The following is a 20396-nucleotide window of genomic DNA, read 5'->3' as shown; positions in this document are numbered from 1 at the left end:
CACATTTATTAAATAAATTGATTTCTTCGATATGCATTGCGATAATATATCCTTGACATAGTTGTTGACTCAATGATAGTACGCAAATAGATACTCTTCCCATATCACGACGGAACACCGTATAAAATAAAAAACTTTTTGCAATAAGATATATATTAGATGCTTTCCTTGGGAAGAAATTTAAGTCATTCAAATAATAATTTTTTATCACGTAAAAGAAATCATTAATAAAAGCATTTATTTTATTTTATTTTGAAAAGCTAGATAGTCGAAGCTAAATGATTCTAGTTAATGTATTCACAAAAATTGTAAAATTGAATATCTTTTATTTGTGATGAATAATATGTTTTTGTTTTATAAAAAATTCTAAGACGAAATTAAAATGTACGACCAATATCGGACCAATATTTCCTCGTGAGAACTCCGACGAATAAATATCCTGTTACCTGCTCGTAGTTCGCATAATCCATGTTTTTTTCTCCGAGAAACGCGGGTGCTATTCAAAAATTCTTTAGTGCATAGAAAGAAGTTGAATAAAGCATTGTCGGAGAACGAGACGATAGGCGTGTATAACCACATTTGAGTGCGATGGTAAATGAATAAAACAGGTACAAACGCAGATATCCGTTATAACATTTTTATATTACATGTATAGAAAATATATGATAAAAGATGAAATCGCACAACGATCTATCCACTGTGAGTTTTACTTGTCACACATTTCTAAATGACAATACAAGTAAAAATAAAATTAATCTTCTATAATAAAAAATAACATGGATCAACAAATATTCTCGTACGTCATCGTCGATTGTTCATCACATTTAACACAGTGCATTATATAGCAAGGACATGCATTACTTATATTACGTGCGTGTTATTCTTTTGTCCCAGTCTTTTTTTTAATATGCATTCAAATTATCTATAACAATAGTGACAATAGAGTTTTTCAGATTCTATATAACGTAATTATACTGACAGAACAATCCAGAACGAATTGATTATTGGGATAAAATGTAATAAACACTGCAAAGTATGAATATTTAAAATCACATTAGAATTTATAAACATCAAAATAAGGAAAACTCCATACTATGAGAATTGTAAAATATTCAAAGCACTTAAAATATGTATTGTAAGTTTTTTACTTTATAATTAGGTGTATTTTAAATGTTTTTCGTCTTATTGAATCTCTAAATATATTTTGCATATATTATATATTATAATTTAATTTTTTATATAAATATATATCTTAATTTTTGAGACTCGTACTTTGATATATTTCTGTATTAGTACAATGGCTAATGAACTGTTCAAATTTGATATATGGAAAATTACTTCCAAGGTTTATGCAATATTATGCAAGCAATGCTCGTGGTATGCCATAATCAGCACAGGTAAGCAAAAAAGAAAGATAGACGATGTGTATTGGATTTCTACAAGACTAAACTCAATATTCCGTGAAATCTAATTAAGCGGATTTTGTAGACTTTTTAAAACATCTCCAATTAAACATTTTTGTTATTATTTGCTGGGAGCGGTTTTAACGATATATATACGTTCTGAGATAACTTTACTCTCGACGCAAGACCAATCAATGTGGAACATTATTTGAGAGAATCGTTATTGTCGTGCATCCGACACGATTATGAGTACATATGCACAAATACTATTCGATGCAAATCACGTAAACGGTGATATATAGAGTGGCGGATAAAGTGAAGAACTCGAGAACAAGGTCAAAAGGTTACGCGACTGATTGCATAACTTGATGAAGCTACTGACTGACTGACTCGCTCTATGCATATAATGTATACATATATTACATGTACGTATATAGCACGTTCAGAAATTCCGCGAAACATTATATCTAGAGATAGCGTTGAATGACGTCATAGGGTGGTTGCGACCCTCTTTAGTCGATGACGTCAACAACTTGAATGTATTGTAAAAAAGAAAGAAAGAGAATAGAAGAAATATTTTTATGATTGAAATATAATAACGTAAATGAAAAAATATTATAAATAAAAATAGCAAAAAAAAAAAGGAATTTATTATATTTATTTTGCTCTCACTGGTCTTTTTATTGAGCTTTAATTTGGGTTCAACAAAGGTTCTCTCTCTCTCTCTTGCTAAGTAATTATCTCGACGAAAATTCCCTTTTCCCTTCGTTTGGCAAATAAAGTGACCCAAATAAGGATTAAGATATTGTCTAACGTCATCACAGAAGGGATGCTGGGGAATCCTTCGATCGAAGTGGATATGACAGAAACGCTGACGCGTGGGAAGCTGCGCGAGCGTATCTTTACTCTCTTTGTGAAACGGCAAAATTCGATCGATGATGCCAGTTTGTTAGTTTAAACTATTCTTGTCATCTCGACAAAAGCGCGAAGTTCAAACGAATAATAATAAAATGCGCGTCACTGAACAACAAAATGAAAAACATTTTCATCCACTCGGTGCTAAAAGATCAATAGGAATACAAAACAATTATTAAAACATTCCAATAACAAATTATGACGTAGATAGATTTAAATTTCATGACTTTAAATTTGCACTAATCTGCATTGTCAAGAAAAAAGTTAACAATAAGACGAGATTATCGCGCAATTAATTAACAACCGTGCTTGAGAATTTATATAAAAATCCCTCTATCACACACACAATCTCAGTTCACATAATTACATTCGGATTACATTTTCCATTCCAATTTTATATTCAAAATTTTAATATTTATGTAAAAAAAAAAAAATCATATCGCAATATCTGAATTTTTAATTTTACTCCATTTTATTTGCCCTTTCTTTTTCTCTCTTTGCTACCTTTTCTGCTTTACAATATAATAACAACACAATCGCTATCCAGCTCTCTACCATTTGAAAAGGGTCGGCTGGCGTATGCGCGTACATGCACAATTACCTCGGCCAATCGGGAGACCGAACCACCGGTAGAACGAACCTTCGTCGCGCTGAACAGACGTCGATGTCGCTCCAGAGGTGCCTGTTCCGTAGGTTCGTTCCCTCGCGCACATCGTCGCGCATTAGCGGCAGCTCAGTCCGATATCGACGTCCGAACGAGGCGCATATCCATCAAGTCACAGGTTGCGGCTTTTGGCCGTTTCGCGCTTTTCGCATTTCTGCTGATAGAACATAGAACAACGAAGCACGTGGAGGCAACTTTGGCGCAGTAATAGTGCAAGGAGGTGATATACATGGGTACCAAATGCCCTGGAAGTTTTGCCCTTCAACATACAGACACGCGCGTCCACTGCGACGTCAATCCGACTCGTCCGAAGACTAACCAGTTTAAATAATAATTCTCACAGAGTGAGTTTTTTTTTCGATCAAGAGTACTCGTATTAAATCTAAAACCAACCACGACGACGAGCGCAATAGTGTCAACGACAACGTCTTCCTCGCATGCGAAGTCAGGCCGAGGGAGACAAATTATGATGCTGAACTTGTGACTTCCACCTATACCAAACGGCAGCGACTTAAAGGAATCCGACCCACGAAATATACGAAGACTGCTAACTGATTTTGGCTGAAGCTAAAGAGGCACTGATTTAACGACTGACGAGAAAATCTTCGTGAATCAAGCTATTTTAGATTTCGAACATCCGGCAACTACTGAGGAGCCAGAAATTCCTAATCTCTCCTCACGTCTCTCTTTCTCTCGTCCATCTCTCTCTCTTTCTATACTTTCCTCTAACTCTTTCCCTTATTTAGATATCTAGCTTCCGCGCGGAGGATCGATCGATATTTCGTCCTGACTGGTGGCTATTAACGACACGCGTACTTTTCATTCGCCCCCTCCTACTCCATTTTTCACGCTACGATTGCTTCCAAACGTAACGTAAGGTGCAACCCCCTTCAAGTCCTCTACCCCCGTCGTCGATTCTTCCATCAATGTCAGGTAGCGCGTGCTAATTCCGCGTATCCTGCATCATCGGTGGTCGATACCCTTCGACAGCTCCGACTATAACACGCGACTCAATCTAATCGGAAGTCGCGGATTTCTTTCGTAACATCGCATCAGCCGGTGTTCGATCTTTATCGGGCCACCTACGTGAGCCACCCACTCTGTTTCCACCAGTTCCTAGCCCACCCTATGACGTATCCTTTCTCATACTTCGCAGTCTTTCCATCCTGTCGCAGTTTACTTCTACATGGTCGCGTATATGCGTCCGCAAACAGTCAATAAGAAGTATCATCGAGGCACACAAGTACCAAAGAGAGACGAGCACAGATATAGAGAACATTTCGTTTTTTCGCCGACAATTGTACATACAATATTAAAAAAGAGAGTCTAGTCGGTTATTCCTTGAGGGAAGAACCGATCTCAGTATTTTTACGGATACAGCAGCGCAAGCACTGTTGACACTATTACAATTGCATAACAAGAAGAAGATAACTACTGTTGTACTACCACTGTTACTGTTATCGTTGTTAACATTATTGTTATTGTTGTTATATGTCCGCTATCCTGTCACCTCATCAATCCCAATCGCTGCGAAATCACGGCGGTAATAGTGACAGTGACAACGATCGCCGAAAAATTCGTGAGACACGTGTTTCTGCCAAATCGTGTCGTTAATTAAAGGTTATTGACGGAGGAGAAGCAGGAAGAAGAGCTGTACACGAGAAAGGAAATAAACAGGCAGCAGGAAGTGGAGGAGAAGTGGGGTCTCGCAACGTATCTCTACGAGATCAAACAAACAAGGAGTGTGCTGAGGATCCCAATTAAGTAATATTATCCACGAGAAGAGTGATCGATTCTTTGTCTATCTATCGAGATTTATGAAAAAATGGTAGTCGAGACCGCGACGAGAAATGGGCACGAGCTGGCACCTTTAAATGACCATCGTCAACCCGCCCATACAGTGACAATTGTGGCGACCGGAAGTCAAAATGCCACCGGCCAAGAGATAAAGGAGGAGAATAGGGCGGCATGGAGTGGGAAAATGCAATTCTTTCTCAGTATTATCGGGTACAGCGTGGGCCTTGGCAATATCTGGAGGTTTCCTTATCTGTGCCAACAGAATGGAGGTGGTAAGTAACATAATCGATACGAGGATTAGAATTAATAATTCTCCGCGTCACACAACTGCACGCACAAATTTCAGAGCAATCGTATAAATAACGCGTTCGATGTACGAGTTGTATGATAACATTATGGCTAATTACGATTATTAAATATATGTATGTATAGCGTACGTAATTTTATTTTAATACACATATACTGTCCATGTGTGTGAGAGTGTGTGTGTGTGTGTATATATATTGTTGATAAGCTGTATGTTTTTATTTTTACGGCCTTCGTAAGCAAGTGACACCTCAAAGTGTTCTTGAACCATAACGCGTATCAGTAGCTAGATAACCCCAGTTTCTCACATGTATGAACACATATATATATATACAATGTATACATCAATTATCCCTTACAGCATCCACGTTAATATATAGTATCAAGATATTGTAGAAGCACGTTTTTTTCTCGTATACACTATAAAGTAACGCGCGAATAATGTCTATACCTGCAAAATTAAATTTTTGCCTAAGATACCAAAAAGTAAATGAATTGAAGAAAAAGTTATTTTATGCAAACTTACAAAATCTCTAAAATTTCTGATCTAAAAACTTGGCAAATTTTGAATCGTTACATATTGCATACGTCAAAAAGATAGACTCTCTTAAGCTTTTCTTAAAATTTTGTCATTTGGTTTCTTCAGATATTTCTGTAGATGTGCGAAAAGTATGTGAATGAATATCAGATTTGGAAAAGTGCACAATTTTTATTTGACTATATATATCTGATTATTTATATCGGGTTGCTTGATAAGTGAGAAGTGTTGACAGCGTGTACGCCAAAAAGTTGCCGCAAAATTGCATGCAACATTGAAAGCTCTCGCAACTTGCAGTCGGCGCCAGCCTCTACGGCGTCGGATGTAAAGCGAAGAAGAGCAGGGACAAGGTTGCACGATACGAGGGCAGTGGAGTCGGTATAGGCACACGGCTAACTATACTAGTCAACGACTATTTTCAGGTATCCCACGCCGACGTTAAATATAACTGCTACGAAATATTCCGTGTGTTCGCGTTCTTAAACATTTCTGCACACGCGCTCTTATCGGCCAATTTCAACGATTTATATGTTCAACAGCTGCAATATTATAAAACACTTGCATATATCTTGTATATTTATGTATATATTTAGTTTGAAATTACTAGTAAAACTTGCCACATTTTTTTCCTTTCTTCTTTTAATAGAGAATTTAATATACTAAATAAGATATAAATTGTAATGAATAATATTAATATACTAGATCGCACACACGCCGACGAGTTATTATAATTTATGCGAAGTCGAAAGATTTCCTATTCCGCATGACTAATTCAATTTTTATTAACTCTGCAATTCTATTCAAATATATTTTATTCCTATTTTTAAAATGTAATAATTCTATTTATATCATTGTACTATATTTTTTAATTTTATGAATATCAATTTTTAATATAAGAACTTTTAATCTAAAAAATATGATCACAGTTTGGTTTTAAAAAAATAAACGATTTTTCATTGTCTCATCATTAATAAAAGTAATGTGCTAGTAAAGAAAAAAGTAGCGTAAATGAGGCGTAATATTTTTTGCGTGGAAAAATACTGAGTATACATTCAAAGGGGTATACTTCACTATAATTTATAGACTCTTCTATAGCGAAGGTTAATAAATCTTCGTGGAAAAACGGTATTGATGCAATCACATTGTTCACGTATATATGGTGAAAAATATCCCTTAAAATCTGAATCTAAATATTTCCGACTTTGCACACAAATATCTAATTAAGCTTACCAAGTGTTATAAATGTAACATTCTATCTCAAAATGCATTTCGCTTACTTTAAATTAATTTATATAATTCAGCTAAAAATATATATCGCGATATATATACATATATCTATGCGAAATAAAATAATACCAAATCAATACGGAAAAGAGATATCTGTTATTCATCAGGATAAAGTTAGTTCAAGGTTGTACCTGATTTAATTCAACCAGACATGAAAGGTCGACCAACCGCAAATACTAAAAGACATACGCATTAGCGGCGTGACATTTTGTTTAGTATACCGTATGAAATACGAGTGCAACACGCGTATAAAACATGCGCACATAATTGCAATTTGGACAGATTTTATGAGCGTGTATTTCCGCCCGAGAAAATACCATTCCTTAATTAACAATAAGCGTAAAGTTCTGCTCTCGTGCAAATTATTTCAAGCCTCTGTTTCGCTGAGCAGCTCTCCTTATCACAGTCGCGAGAACGAACAGTTATTTAATATACATCTACTTTCGCGGATGTGGGTAGGTAGATAGGTCACGAGAGGTGTACGCGGGTGGCCCTCGCCTGATTATGACGTCAAAGTTTATATGCACACCGAAATCATATCGGTTACCATCCACCAACTGCGCAGATCGAGCTTCCGTTACTACTACTTAGATACACCTATCTCGTTTTGCCATAGGTAAATACTTGGTCTGAAAAATGCACCGTAGACACTCTGCTCAGAAGTTCACGAGAGATTCAGAATTAATCTCTTTAATATCGCTATATTATAATTTTACTGGCTTAAATCTCCGGAGCAATATAATAGAGTCGCGCAAAATTCAAATATATATATTTTTTCAAGCCGCGTTTTAAATGTTTTGCTTTAAATTATGAATTTAAAACGTGTTAGAAAAATAAATTTTTATAAAGTAAATATTATATAAAATGCGCTATAAAATTTGTCGAATCTCACATTAAATACACAGAAGGAATTCTCGAATTTCTGTCACACTGGCAAATTTGCAAACCGACAGGTTTCGAACTGGCGAAAATTTTTGCGCGTACCTGCAAATCGCTGTCGACGATTAAATTTCGCGATTCTCAACTCATACGTGGGGATACATACAACAGCATTAAGACCTAAAAAGGCTCAGCTTTCAATGGAAATTTCCTCGTTGCGCCGTACCATGTTCGCGTCCGCGACGCCGAACGCCTATCGATCGATTCATACCACTGACTGTGTAACGGAAAGCACGCGACCTAACATCTGCCGCTCTCTGTTTCGCAGCTCTAAAGTAATAGCGGCTTTAAACGAAGAGTCTGCGTTACGAGCCATTGACATGTTAAACGCCAATGTATAACATCGGATTACCGATGACGTGAAGCTCGTGAAGATCCGAAAGAAACGCTATTATAATCGAGAGATCTATATCTATTTCTGCACGTTTCAATTATTTTACCTTTCAATCCTACCCGCTTCTACTTTTTCGTTACTCGTAATAAATGAAAGATTAGTGATTAGTATATCAAAATTTTTAGAATGTTATTTATAATCAAGTACGATCAATCAATCACTGGAGTTAAAAAGGTTGCTGCTATTTTTTATAGCTTTGTACAAACAGAAAAAGCAGGTTTCGCAGCTCGCAATTTTCTCTTTAGTTCTAATTTACATTTGTATGATTATCAAAAAGATCGTGCAAGCGATGGAGTGGCTCGACGGGTTAGGACTTAGGTTGCTCGATCAATACAAGGCGTTCCAGCTACGACCGCGAAACTAGACATCTAAAGGCAAAGGGAGAGAGAAACGTGTTGGGAACAAGGGAAGACGCAGAAAAAAACGGATAACGTGATACATCAAATAAAAGAATAATTTAAAATCATGTGTGATATAATTAATATTTCGCTGACAAACTAAAAGAGAACACGTGATTTAAAAATTACGTATATGTTCCACTAAAAGAAATAGAAAAATCCATATTTAAAACCCTGAGTTAAATGTATAATACACGCGATCGATGTCGGAATTATAATCTTGTGTACATTATATATATGCAACGTCTTTCCAAAAATAACTTCTGTTTTGCTTACTTTATATGATAACAACATAATTCGCCTATATACAAATGTATTTATATGGATTTGATAGAAGCACGTTATCTGTCTTGCAAATGAGGCATATAATAAATCAGATATCAAATTAATTTGTTTAGCATATTTTTCACTTACTTGGCAATCCTTACATATGAATTCTGTCTGAATGTTTATGTATACTCGTATTCTTCGTATACTGCAGAAACTGTAATCTAGTTTAAATTTAGTTATTCGAAGAACATTAAAATTCACAGAAAAGATGCATGATATGCCAAAAATGTGCCAATATTAAAATTTTCTATACACGATTCAGAAAGAAAAAGTCGATCGAACACTGAATAACGGTCGTCGTACGAAATATTGGTTGTCAATACACAAAATATAAATATCTTCGTCTCGTAGCCTCTTCCTTTGTTACATAAAACGAGATCTCGACAGATCTATATTTGCAAATGAAAATAGAAGTGGAAATTTCACGCCCACTCTCTCTTTCTCTGTTTTTCAAAAAGATATTTCGAAAGATATTCTCCGGTGACTCTTTTGTCTTATTCAACACCTTCACGCGAACATATAAATAGCATTGTAATGTTGTAAAAATAATCTAAAATATCTATATAAGAAAAATGACATGTATAATTTCGTTAAAGCAATATTTGCGTGTACATTTTAGGTGCCTTCCTCATTCCTTTTTTCGTGATGCTCATCTTAGAGGGCGTACCCCTCTTTCTGATCGAGCTGGGTCTCGGACAACGTATGCGACAGGGTGCCCTGGGAGTTTGGAACAATATACATCCTTGGTTAGGAGGTATAGGAATCGCGTCGTGCATAGTTACGTTTTTCGTTGCGCTTTACTACAACGTAATTATTACTTGGTGCTTCTACTACCTCTTCAATTCGCTCGAGGTAAGCAGATCGATAACGTTTCGCGGCGATTGACGCCACGGTAATCTGCGTCGAGACATTGTAAGTAACTCTCTCTTCACTCTACATGTCACTGTAGTCTCTTGAATAGGTGGTATTCAAATTTATGTAATCGATATAAGCACGTGCTTTTGATTATGCAAGAATATGTAAAATCTATCGGCACTTTTAATAAAAATTATACTATTATTAAAAAAATATACATATATTAATGAGAGAATCTGAACTGTATAAGAAAAATAAGAAATTATTTTAATTGCTAGCAATTAAAAAATGTATTGTTTTGGATATAAAAAGTAATATTAATTTTAAATAAATGCGACAATCAAAATAAAATGTTCTCGACTACAATTACCGATGGCGTCTCTGTAATATTGTCACATCTCTGCAAAATATTAATAATGCTCGTCCTTTTTTTATGTTTCAATTAGGCTGTCACGATCAAATTCGGTGTAAGTATCAGTCTATTCTAAACAATGAATAATATAGTATAATTTTGCCTAGCTATTGGCCTGGTTATTGTATGAGTTGCATAAATCGAAGCATATATGCAAATTTTATCATGTGACGCTCTCAAAGTTCCATGCTCAAAGCGCTGCAGCTTTTACAGCGCAATAACGGTATGCTCGTTAAAGCGTCTATTGATAATCTATTTGCATATTCTGACGCAACTAGGAATCACTGCCGTGGGCGAAATGCCCGGAATTGAACGGGAAACCGGTCGAGGAATGTGCCAGGAGTTCGGAAACCGCATATTTTTGGTACAGGACTACCTTAGACGCGGCACCGTCGATCGAGGACGGTCAAGGTCTCAAATGGTGGATTGTGCTTTGCCTCTTGCTCAGCTGGGTCATCGTGTTCTTCATCGTCATGAAGGGCATACAATCGTCCGGCAAAGTAAGATCGTATTCAGAGTCGATGTCGATTGATCTGATTTGATTAATCGCGGGTGATGAAGACTATCATTTTTTATATATCATTTCTCTTTTAGGTAGTATACTTTACGTCCATGTTCCCGTATCTCGTACTGACCATCTTTTTCATCCGCGGGATTACATTAAATGGTGCAGGCGCCGGACTGGCGCACATGTACACACCAAAGGTGACGATCGATTTTGTTTCGACTTCATCCAGACGAGTGGTACAAAAAGGCCACGGATATTAGATATGACATTTACGTTATTCGTTCAAGGTTGAGAAATTGTTGGAGCCCCCGGTCTGGCTTGACGCGGCGACCCAGGTCTTCTATAGCTTCGGACTGGCGTTTGGTTCTCTGATCGCGTTCGGCAGCTACAACACCCCTAACAACAACTGCGTGAGGGACGTGATCCTGGTGAGCGTGTGCAACGCGTTTACTGCCATTTACGCGAGCGTTGTCATTTTCGCCATTTTGGGGTTCAAGGCAATGTCAAACGTGGAGAAGTGCGTCGTCAGGTAATGCGACCGCAAGTGCGGCATCGTTTCTAAATTCGTCATCGCGAAGAGAGTAGTGAGAAAAATCGTCCACGGCTGCGGAGATGTATCTTTAAATGGTCGAATGATAACTGTTGCTGCTTGTTCGAGAGATGCGTCGTCGCTTTTTTAACAATCTTACGCTATTAATGCATATAACATATGAGTCACACTAACAGAAGTCTTTTAATTAAATCAAGTTGTGAAATGCAATCTTTATTATTCAAGTATAACAATTCACGTTAGTGATGCTATCGAATTAAATTGCAAAACTTTCACCACACGCAGATTTACATTATCATCACAATTTAATTTAATTAAATGATAAACGTCAGACAGTTGAGCATTTAAAAGTGGGAGGGATTGAATCATAATGGGACGGGATATGCTAATAGCTGATGTGGCGAACAACATGAGGGGCATAGAAGATATGTCAAATTACTTTTATTTTAGCGCGAAGGACACCCTGGTGGCTAATGGGCTGTTGAATCCTTCAACTACATTCAACCTGGAGGACTACGAAGACTTTATGAAAACCTTCAATTCTTCGGAAATAAACGACACGATAAAACCATGCAGTCTCAGCAATGAGTTAGACAACGTGAGCAATGCTTGACAAATAAATTTGTCAAGAGCGTACAGTTTAATGACATTAATTATAAATGATCATTGTTTTTAGGCTGCCGAGGGTACTGGATTAGCTTTCATCGTGTTTACACAAGCGATCGTGGAATTACCGGGTGCGCCATTTTGGTCCTGTATTTTCTTCCTAATGCTTTTGGCTCTCGGTCTGGGCTCACAAATTGGAATACTCGAAGGCATGCTTTGCGTCATTTTCGACATAGATCTCTTCAAAAGAATAAAGAAGCAATATATGACGGGTAAGAGCAATTGTTGATCTATTGATTTATCATCTAGCGGTATCCGATCCGGAAAACAATAAATATATAAAACTATCTGCTTTAATTTAATTTGCGGACTTAGGAGTTGTCTGTGTCATTTGCTTTTTCGTGGGGCTCATTTTCTGCACCGGTGCTGGGGAGTATTGGCTGAAAATGTTTGACAGCTTCGCTGGTACCATCGGTCTCGTTATGGTCGCCTTGATGGAAATGCTCTCCGTAGTCTTCGTATACGGTCACGAAAAGTAAGTTAAATTTCAATTTTTCTTTCATTCTTTCAATGACCGATCGATTTAACAATCACGCGAACGATGCACAGATTCACGAAGGACATCGAGGAGATGACAGGATACAGACCGGGACCTTATTGGCAAATCACGTGGCGATTTCTCGCTCCCATAATAATGGTTTGCATTCTCGTATCAAGCATCGTCTCGATGTTCATCAAAAAACCGACATACTCGGCATGGAATGCGACATTGGTAAGCAATTATGTAAATTAAGATATTTAATTATATAAAGATATATAATATCTCTTCTAATATTTTGTTTTGGTTTTGTTAGGGCGTGACAGAACCAACGAGTTATCCTAGTTGGGTTCTGGCCATCGCAGCCGCCATAATTTTCGCGGGTATCGCGCCGATTCCGATCGTTTTCCTCTTACGACGATTCCAGTGCGTGAAACTCGACGTGGATATCCATCAAGGCAGTATTCGTCGTATCGACACCACCGTTTCCACCAAGGAAATGATGGGCGACGTTGACGTGAGTAGAGTCATTATATATATAATCGTATAGCAATCGTGTTTTCATATGTAGGAATCTAATGAGTTATGATTGTTGAAAATTGTATGATAAAAAAGGGAACCCTGAGGTAAAATGTTTCCCTCAAAGATAGCGTTATGGCTTGAAATCGTTCGTAATGGAATGTGTAAAATTCATGACAAACAATCCACTATAACTGGACGTGTGTCGAGAATAAACGCACGTTGTCCATTTTCCTTTTGACACAATTGTTTTGGACGCAAGTAGTGCCTACCCTTAATAACTGTTCCATTAGTGTTGTTCCCCTATCCGAGATAGTTTGTCTATTAAACGGTGTAGCGACTTAATTAGCACACCACGTGTATTTCATGCCTTATTAAATCGCAATACAGCCTTGCGCAATTAAACGATTCGTTAAAAATGAGATGTATCGGTCCCATAATTCCTTATGACGCAAGTTGTTTCTCATGGTGAGCCAATTAAGCGTATCACGCGAAGTGTCTAGGTAACTCACATTTGAACGTACGATCTACAGTTGTAGGTAAGCATCTCCATTCTGTCTGTGGTAACGTCGATTACTCGATATCCCCATAGCTACGTTATACACGTGAGTTCGCAGTATCAGTAACTTTTGGGAATGCATCCTCATGAATGTTATTTTTAGCGCATCCATCGTCACACGTGCACGAAGTCAACGTGCATCGCAGATAGCGCGAAAAATTACACGGCTCTAATATTCTGTCTTCCTTACCATGCGATAAATCATACACACTGAATTCAACGTCGCGATTAATTAATACTCTGCACGATCGAATAATGAAAAAAATTGTATCAATACAAATTTAATATGACACATTTCATAGCAAAATATATCATCAGCATCGATAGAATGCATGATTAGATTTCCTAATATTGTAACATATATGAATATTTAATGTAAAGAATTATAATAATGACAGTATGAAATCTTTTTTAAACAGAATTATTTTATACGGGAAATGCGCGCGATATATCACTACAATATAAAATATTCTAAATTTAAACTAAATTTTTTAAATTGAAATAAAATTTGCACTATAACCAGCATTCAATGAAATTTGCATAATCGGCGGAAATTTATTTTTACATATTGAACATAATAAAATTGTGATAAATTTATATCGCAGAGATCGTTATAAAAAATTATAAGATATAAACTTATATAAACTGCATTAATGCAATGAATCAGCATGCTTGCTTTTGGTAAGTATGCATTTTAAGAAGTTTGACCTGAACAGCATGTTAAAAATGAAACTCCACAAAATTGTCATCTATCATCAAGAATCACGTCTGTTTCACCAAGAATGAAGAGACACTCATGTATGCGTAGGATAATACATTTGATCGGTTGAGAATTAAAAGTGGTCTGTCATCAATTATTAAATTGCATAATTATTACAAGTTCTTGTTCAATCAGCTTTTTTTCCATGCGAAATAAAAAATAGCAGATAATTGGAAAGTACAAGATATTTATGAGCCTTCGATCATGAGCTAAAAATTTGCAACTTTTGAAAGATGAGAGTTTATAAATAGTTTGTGTTTAGAAAATATGTGATACGTAGGCGCGAACAAAAATGAAACAGACGTCTATTCACAATATAGTAGATCACTTACGATACTGAACCTTTCGAAGCTACGATCACATACACTTTGATAGTAGAAATTAACATAATTCCTATTTTTAATTGCAGTTGTTAGAGATATCTCTACAAACTGTGATCGCAAAGAGGAGTTATTTTAATATTCTATTCTTGCTCCGAAAATCAAGACCGTGGCTTCGTCTCTCTTAGTTATAACCTTAGTTCGCAAAATTCTATAAATATCTAATCTTATTAATTCCTTAACTTTTAGCTTGATGAATATCACGACCGATTGGAGGACTTCCCGGAAGAGGACGAGGACATTAATAGCGATGACGATATAAACACTGCACCGACCATGAGCAAACTCGCCAAAAAGGCAATGCAGGGTAGGGCTTTTAAAATGGAAGTAATGAACTTTTAAGAGCGCATAATATCGGCGTGACTCGTTTGTTTGTGAGCTATGCGGGCTAAAAATATCGGCAATGATTATACACATATATAAAGACTAACTATGATTTATGTCCAATTAATAGTCAAAGTGTTTGCGAGATAAGCTCGTTCACTTAAGATATTATCATAGAAAACAGTAGGCATATAGATATTTACGATAATTAATTTATAAAGACTTGCGGGAAATTACATTTTAATAGAGACTAAATTGTGTGCGTAAAAAGCGGGAGCAACAATTTTCGACACAAAATTAAATTTTTTACTTTAAATCTTTAACTTTGAAATTAAAAGTCTTTTCATACGTTTGGTCTTTATATATACTACAGTCATTGGTGCGTCTTTAAAAAATGAGAATATATATTGAGCAAACAAACAACGAACGAACGTACAGCGCGAACGCTCAAACTTACTTGAAACTTCCTTTGATGTACCACGATAATGAGCAAATCGGATCGGATGTAAGTAAAACACTAACGAAGTATTGCACCTGCGTCCGATCATGATTTGTATGTACACATCTGGTAAAAATTTATAACGAAAATTCGCATTCGTCGTTCGTTTGCTCGAAAAGTAGGGTGTGTCGATCCCGATCTTTTCGTATATATACGTAAACTTTAGGTAGAGATATAGGGTGAATCCGCAACAAAGCTCAATCTAATCGGATCGAAGCCGTCACTAGGAGCAATATGTAATACAAAATAAATTTTAGAGAGGTGTAACGCGAGAGCGACCAATTGTGCGCTGTGACGGATTAGCGTATCGAACTTTACCGTCGTTTACACGCGCTTCCGGGTAAAATCGCGATTCACCAGACGGAATGCGATAGATGTATAGCGAGCGAGAAATAGCGACGAGAGACTAGAACGTTCTGGCTTTTTAGTATCGCGTGATGCGAAGACGATCTGACGCGGGGTCGTTGAATTCGTCCGAGTCAATTCAATTTTTTAATTGAACACGGCGCGATTCTTTTCTTTTTTCTTTTTATTATTAGAACGGTAGTTTGATCTTTCCAATGGGAGAAACGTCGGAAAGACTAGACAATAAAATTGAACGTAATCGAGTTGTTAGCCAAATGTAGACCGTTTGTTTACTGCTCTCTACAGAATCCCGAATGAAATGCTTTTCGCTCCTCCGAGGTTCTACCTTTCGCGTATCATTACATCCGGATATGATCGACCTTGTCTTCAAAAAAATGTTTCAAAAGAAATATGTCTCGAATCCTAAACGGATCCAGAGCTATTCCTTTTATTATTTTATTACTTAAGTATTTTTAAAATTAGTAAAGCACTTTTGAGATTAAAGCAATTTTTTACCGAAAAAAGAAGAAATTAATCAAAGAGATTAAATCGTATGTTGATTATATTGAAAAAAAATAATATAGGTTTATACTATGTCTTAGAACTTTCGAAAACGTATAATATATATACATATGTTTTTTGTCTAATTTTAAAAAGTTAATTAATTTAATATTATATAAAGAGATTAAAAGAGTATTTTCGAAACACGATGGAATTACGGTCGATCAGATTTGCATTATTCAATCTCGTTCAGCAAACAATTTATGTATTACAAATATTATATAAACGAATCACGTCAAGTACGGGTTGATAATACTTTTAATTAGTAGTTAGATTTATAATCCGCGAGAAAGTATTATATTATAATTAATCCAAACAGGCTTTAAAGTTAGCTTAAACGTTATCTTTAAATTTCATTCATCAGCTATGACGGAGTATCACATTAAGTTAATAATTAAAAAGCCTTCATATTTATAGTCTAACGCGTTCCTTTACTATTAATTTCGCCAGAAAAAAAACGAGTATTCAAAGGCGTCACACGGTGCCATTATTACAAACGTGACATTTCGATAAAATACATTACCGGTGCAGAATATATCGATAGACTACATTGGTGTCGTACTGGTTGCATAGTATCTCGCGTTCTCTTTGCGCGCGAATACGGGACCTCCGCTCTATTCCAAGATAGATTTTCTCTTTCGTGAAGTAGCCCCTTCGCTGGGCTTGTTTGGCTGGTCCATCTATTTTGGATACGGAAATATTGTGTACCGATTCCGCGTTTAGGATATAATCAACGAGTAATCGGTACGCCAAGTTCCATCTCCTAAGTTCTCGTGTAACAATGTGAATTTCGAATAACCGTAATGTCAATAATAAAGAGACTGCGATCCGCGAGGGAATCGCATTTTTGCTGTGCAAATTTCGCGAAGTATTCTTTCGTATATATGTGTGCGTTACGATCTAAGCTCGGAAACGTCATTGTGATCATCCTCTGTCCTATTTATATTATACATACTTTAAACTGAGATCAATTATAACTGAACGAATCAGTGAGAACGTGTACAATATCGCGATTAATTCGCGAATACTGATTAGAATTGACAGAAGATTGACAGGTCGGTGCTATGGAAGCAAAGCGAGTGCATCGAAAAGCGCTCGCATTGCAAGGAAAGTAACAACGGTATGTAAAATAGGAAGCCCTAGGAGCGAGAGATTATTATTATTATTATTATTATATTAATGACATTACGAATTCGATGAAAAACGTAACGCGTGTGTGCCATTGTAAATAATAACTTGGCGTTTATAATGCCAATCGCATCTAAATTAATACCTCGTAAAGTACCTATTTTTTGAATCGCTTAGGAATAGTGTGACGAAGTATCGTACCTACTTATTTTCTTCCCTTTTTTCTACGTATAAAAGCGTATGCCCCTTTTCTTCGTGCATGAGAGACACAAACTTTTAGAAGCTAGTCGTCTAAATCTAGACGTATGTAAGTAGACAATGTGCGAAACGTTCTCTCCTTCGATATATGAGTTATACGATAAGCAATAGCCATTCTGAAGGAGTTGACGAGATAACCGTCGACTTAATGTAGAACACATGACGCAGCAAAAGCACATTTTTTCAGAGACCATTATTCCACTTTCGGCATTTCTTACATTTCTGTTTACATATTTAAAAGAAGTCATACAGCAAAGTTATATTATGTTCAATTTTATTTTTTACGTTAAATTTTAAATATTTCTCTAAAAATTACTTATTAAAATTCCTAATATCTTCCTTACTTTATCGAGAAAAATCTGGGAAATATGCCGAAAATATATTTATAGTACAAGTATATCAATCAATATCAAATATCATCACTCAAATCATTTTCAAATTACAGAATAATGCATGTCGCATCAAAATTTATTTTGCAAAATTTATCATACTTCTTTATTATTGTATAAGCAATTGTTTACTTTAAAACTAATATGCGAGTTATATGAATATACAAAAGAAAATGGTAATTCTAGTGTATATTTATAGCAAACACACATATTGAGATTACAGTCATAATCTTTCATAATGTTACATTATTAACATTAATTTCGAACGCAATTTATTCGATTATTATTCCAAACATTTTTAAAAATAAAACTCAGGTTCGCGTCAACATTAACTCGCACAAATTTAAAACAATATTTCTTCTGAATTTTCTTGATTTCATTCGATAAATGTAATGGAATCTTTGTTTTCAGAATAAAACACAAATTTAGTTTTATGTAGCATGTTTTGCATATAAGAATGTATTTATTATTCAAAGATTAGATGAAATTTTTATTTCTTTTAATTTATTTGTAAATTTTTTTAAATTTTATCATTAATAAAACAAGCACGAATTCTTAAAAAAAAAAAGTAACGATGACATGTAAACAATTTCTTTATCTCAACTAATTTAAATCATATTAATTGAACTGTTTATACTGAAATATGATGTATTCATAAAATATAATTTAATTGTAGAATATAATTAATTATTTAAAATAGAATTATAAGTTTATCGCAAATATATAAGTATTGTTAAAAAAAATAAACAGATGAAAAATAGAAGATGGAAAATATTTTCTCGTTACAAAAGAACACGACGAATTATCTCTCTAAAAAACTATTTGTTCTTTCTATATGAAAAGAGATATTGTATATCTCTATTGCTTCCAAAAATCGAAAAATTGTTTAATTTTGAGAAAATAAACAGTATTTTTAAAAATCTCAGAAATGTAACTTTGAATCAAAAAGATTGATGCATGTTAATCCTTAATGAGGGCCGGTTATTCCAACTCTTGGTAAGTTTTACTCGACAGAGGTAGCATATCTTTTTTTAGAATTTATCTGAAAAGAGACGAAAATATGCTACCTATCGGGTAAAACTTACCAAGTTGAAAAAATCAGCCCTAAGTAATGTTTAATTCACGCTCACATTTGTGGGGTCTGTCAGATTCCAGAATTAGAACTTTGCCTTTTAGTTTTTATGTTAAAAAAATAAATAATTAAGAGAATATTAATTTAAAAATACAATAATAATTTTTCTCTTCTTTTCTTGTTTTCCTAGACTTAAATGCCATAAATACATATACTAATAAAAGTAATTATGTTTAAAAAAGAATTGTTCGAAAAAAAATATAAAAAGCAAAGTATCTATGTGTGAAATCCCACATTATTTCTCGTCGACGTTTTTCATGTTACTAGATAAAAGTTGAAGAGCATTCGCAATATCGTCATTCCTATTTTCGAATCGAGCTAAATTTGTATACTAAATTCCTTAAAATTTAACAATTAAAGAATTTGGATACAATTTTTAATCTACCGTTTTATCGAGTAAAATAAAAAAAAAATAAATGGCACCGTTGAACACAGAGAACACGCTTAATCTCATCGTTTCAATATTTCTGTATTTAAAGTTTCGCTTAAATGTTTGTGTATCCGATGCGCTCGGTAATTCCTCGAAGTGATATGTACATACGATTATAAATGACATAATTAATGTTGGGTAGTTCTATCTTAGGCGCTGCTGAAGTTTAATTCAGTCATACGGGAAAGAAATTTCTCTCCCAGGAGAAAATTTCTTAAGTTATGCGTAAATATTAAGAAAATAAAACAGCGAGTATTATATTTTCGTTCTTTAGGTTTATACGATATCATAATGGTAATTATTTTAGTGCAAGGAGATCGATTTTCGATAGCGAGTACTTCCGATTATATTTAATTGCTCGACACAATACGTATGTTTTTAATAGCGTGAATGTTCAAATCATAAGCTATCCTTGAATTTGAACATTGTCGCCATACTTTTAGCGACTGAAACTTAGATATTTACTATGTACACAGTGTATACAAAATTCAGAGCATTTAAATAAAAGCTTATTTATTGTCGAAAATGCGTTCTCTTTTAGCGTGTTCAATATTATTAAGGAAATTGCCTTGTTTTTTGCATTTTCTGTATTTACCATACAAAAATGTAACTTTAATAATAATAATATGTAGATAAAAAATTATTATTCGTATTTTTTCATTAAATATACTC

At 35.1% G+C, this 20396-nt stretch overlaps 1 protein-coding gene across 3 annotated transcripts; it reads left to right on the top strand.

Moving 5' to 3' along the window:
• The first annotated feature begins 2984 nt into the window (after nt 1–2984).
• LOC114931542 (sodium- and chloride-dependent transporter XTRP3) lies at nt 2985–20367 on the top strand. Of its 3 annotated transcripts, none has more exons than XR_003819690.2 (13): nt 2985–5051; nt 9591–9823; nt 10273–10293; nt 10517–10738; nt 10833–10943; nt 11034–11275; nt 11747–11894; nt 11973–12174; nt 12278–12437; nt 12512–12674; nt 12757–12957; nt 13493–13564; nt 14848–14913. XR_003819690.2 is itself a non-coding variant. In XM_085483807.1 (13 exons), exons 3-13 carry the CDS (start codon nt 9617–9619, stop codon nt 14998–15000), a joined length of 1830 nt encoding a protein of 609 aa, XP_085339933.1. In that variant the 5' UTR covers nt 4985–5051; nt 5921–6045; nt 9591–9616; the 3' UTR covers nt 15001–20367. The 3 variants fall into 3 exon arrangements, 2 of the variants coding, with proteins under 2 accessions (XP_029159493.1, XP_085339933.1); XM_085483807.1 differs by lacking the exon at nt 13493–13564 and adding an exon at nt 5921–6045 and having other exon boundaries at nt 4985–5051; nt 14848–20367; XM_029303660.2 differs by lacking the exon at nt 13493–13564 and having other exon boundaries at nt 2986–5051; nt 14848–20367.
• The last annotated feature ends 29 nt before the right edge of the window (nt 20368–20396 follow it).

Source organism: Nylanderia fulva, unplaced genomic scaffold, assembly GCF_048542155.1.
Source record: "Nylanderia fulva isolate GAGA-0341 unplaced genomic scaffold, ASM4854215v1 Scaffold27, whole genome shotgun sequence".
Taxonomy (NCBI): Eukaryota; Metazoa; Arthropoda; class Insecta; order Hymenoptera; family Formicidae; genus Nylanderia; species Nylanderia fulva.
This window is presented reverse-complemented; position numbering and strand designations above follow the sequence as displayed.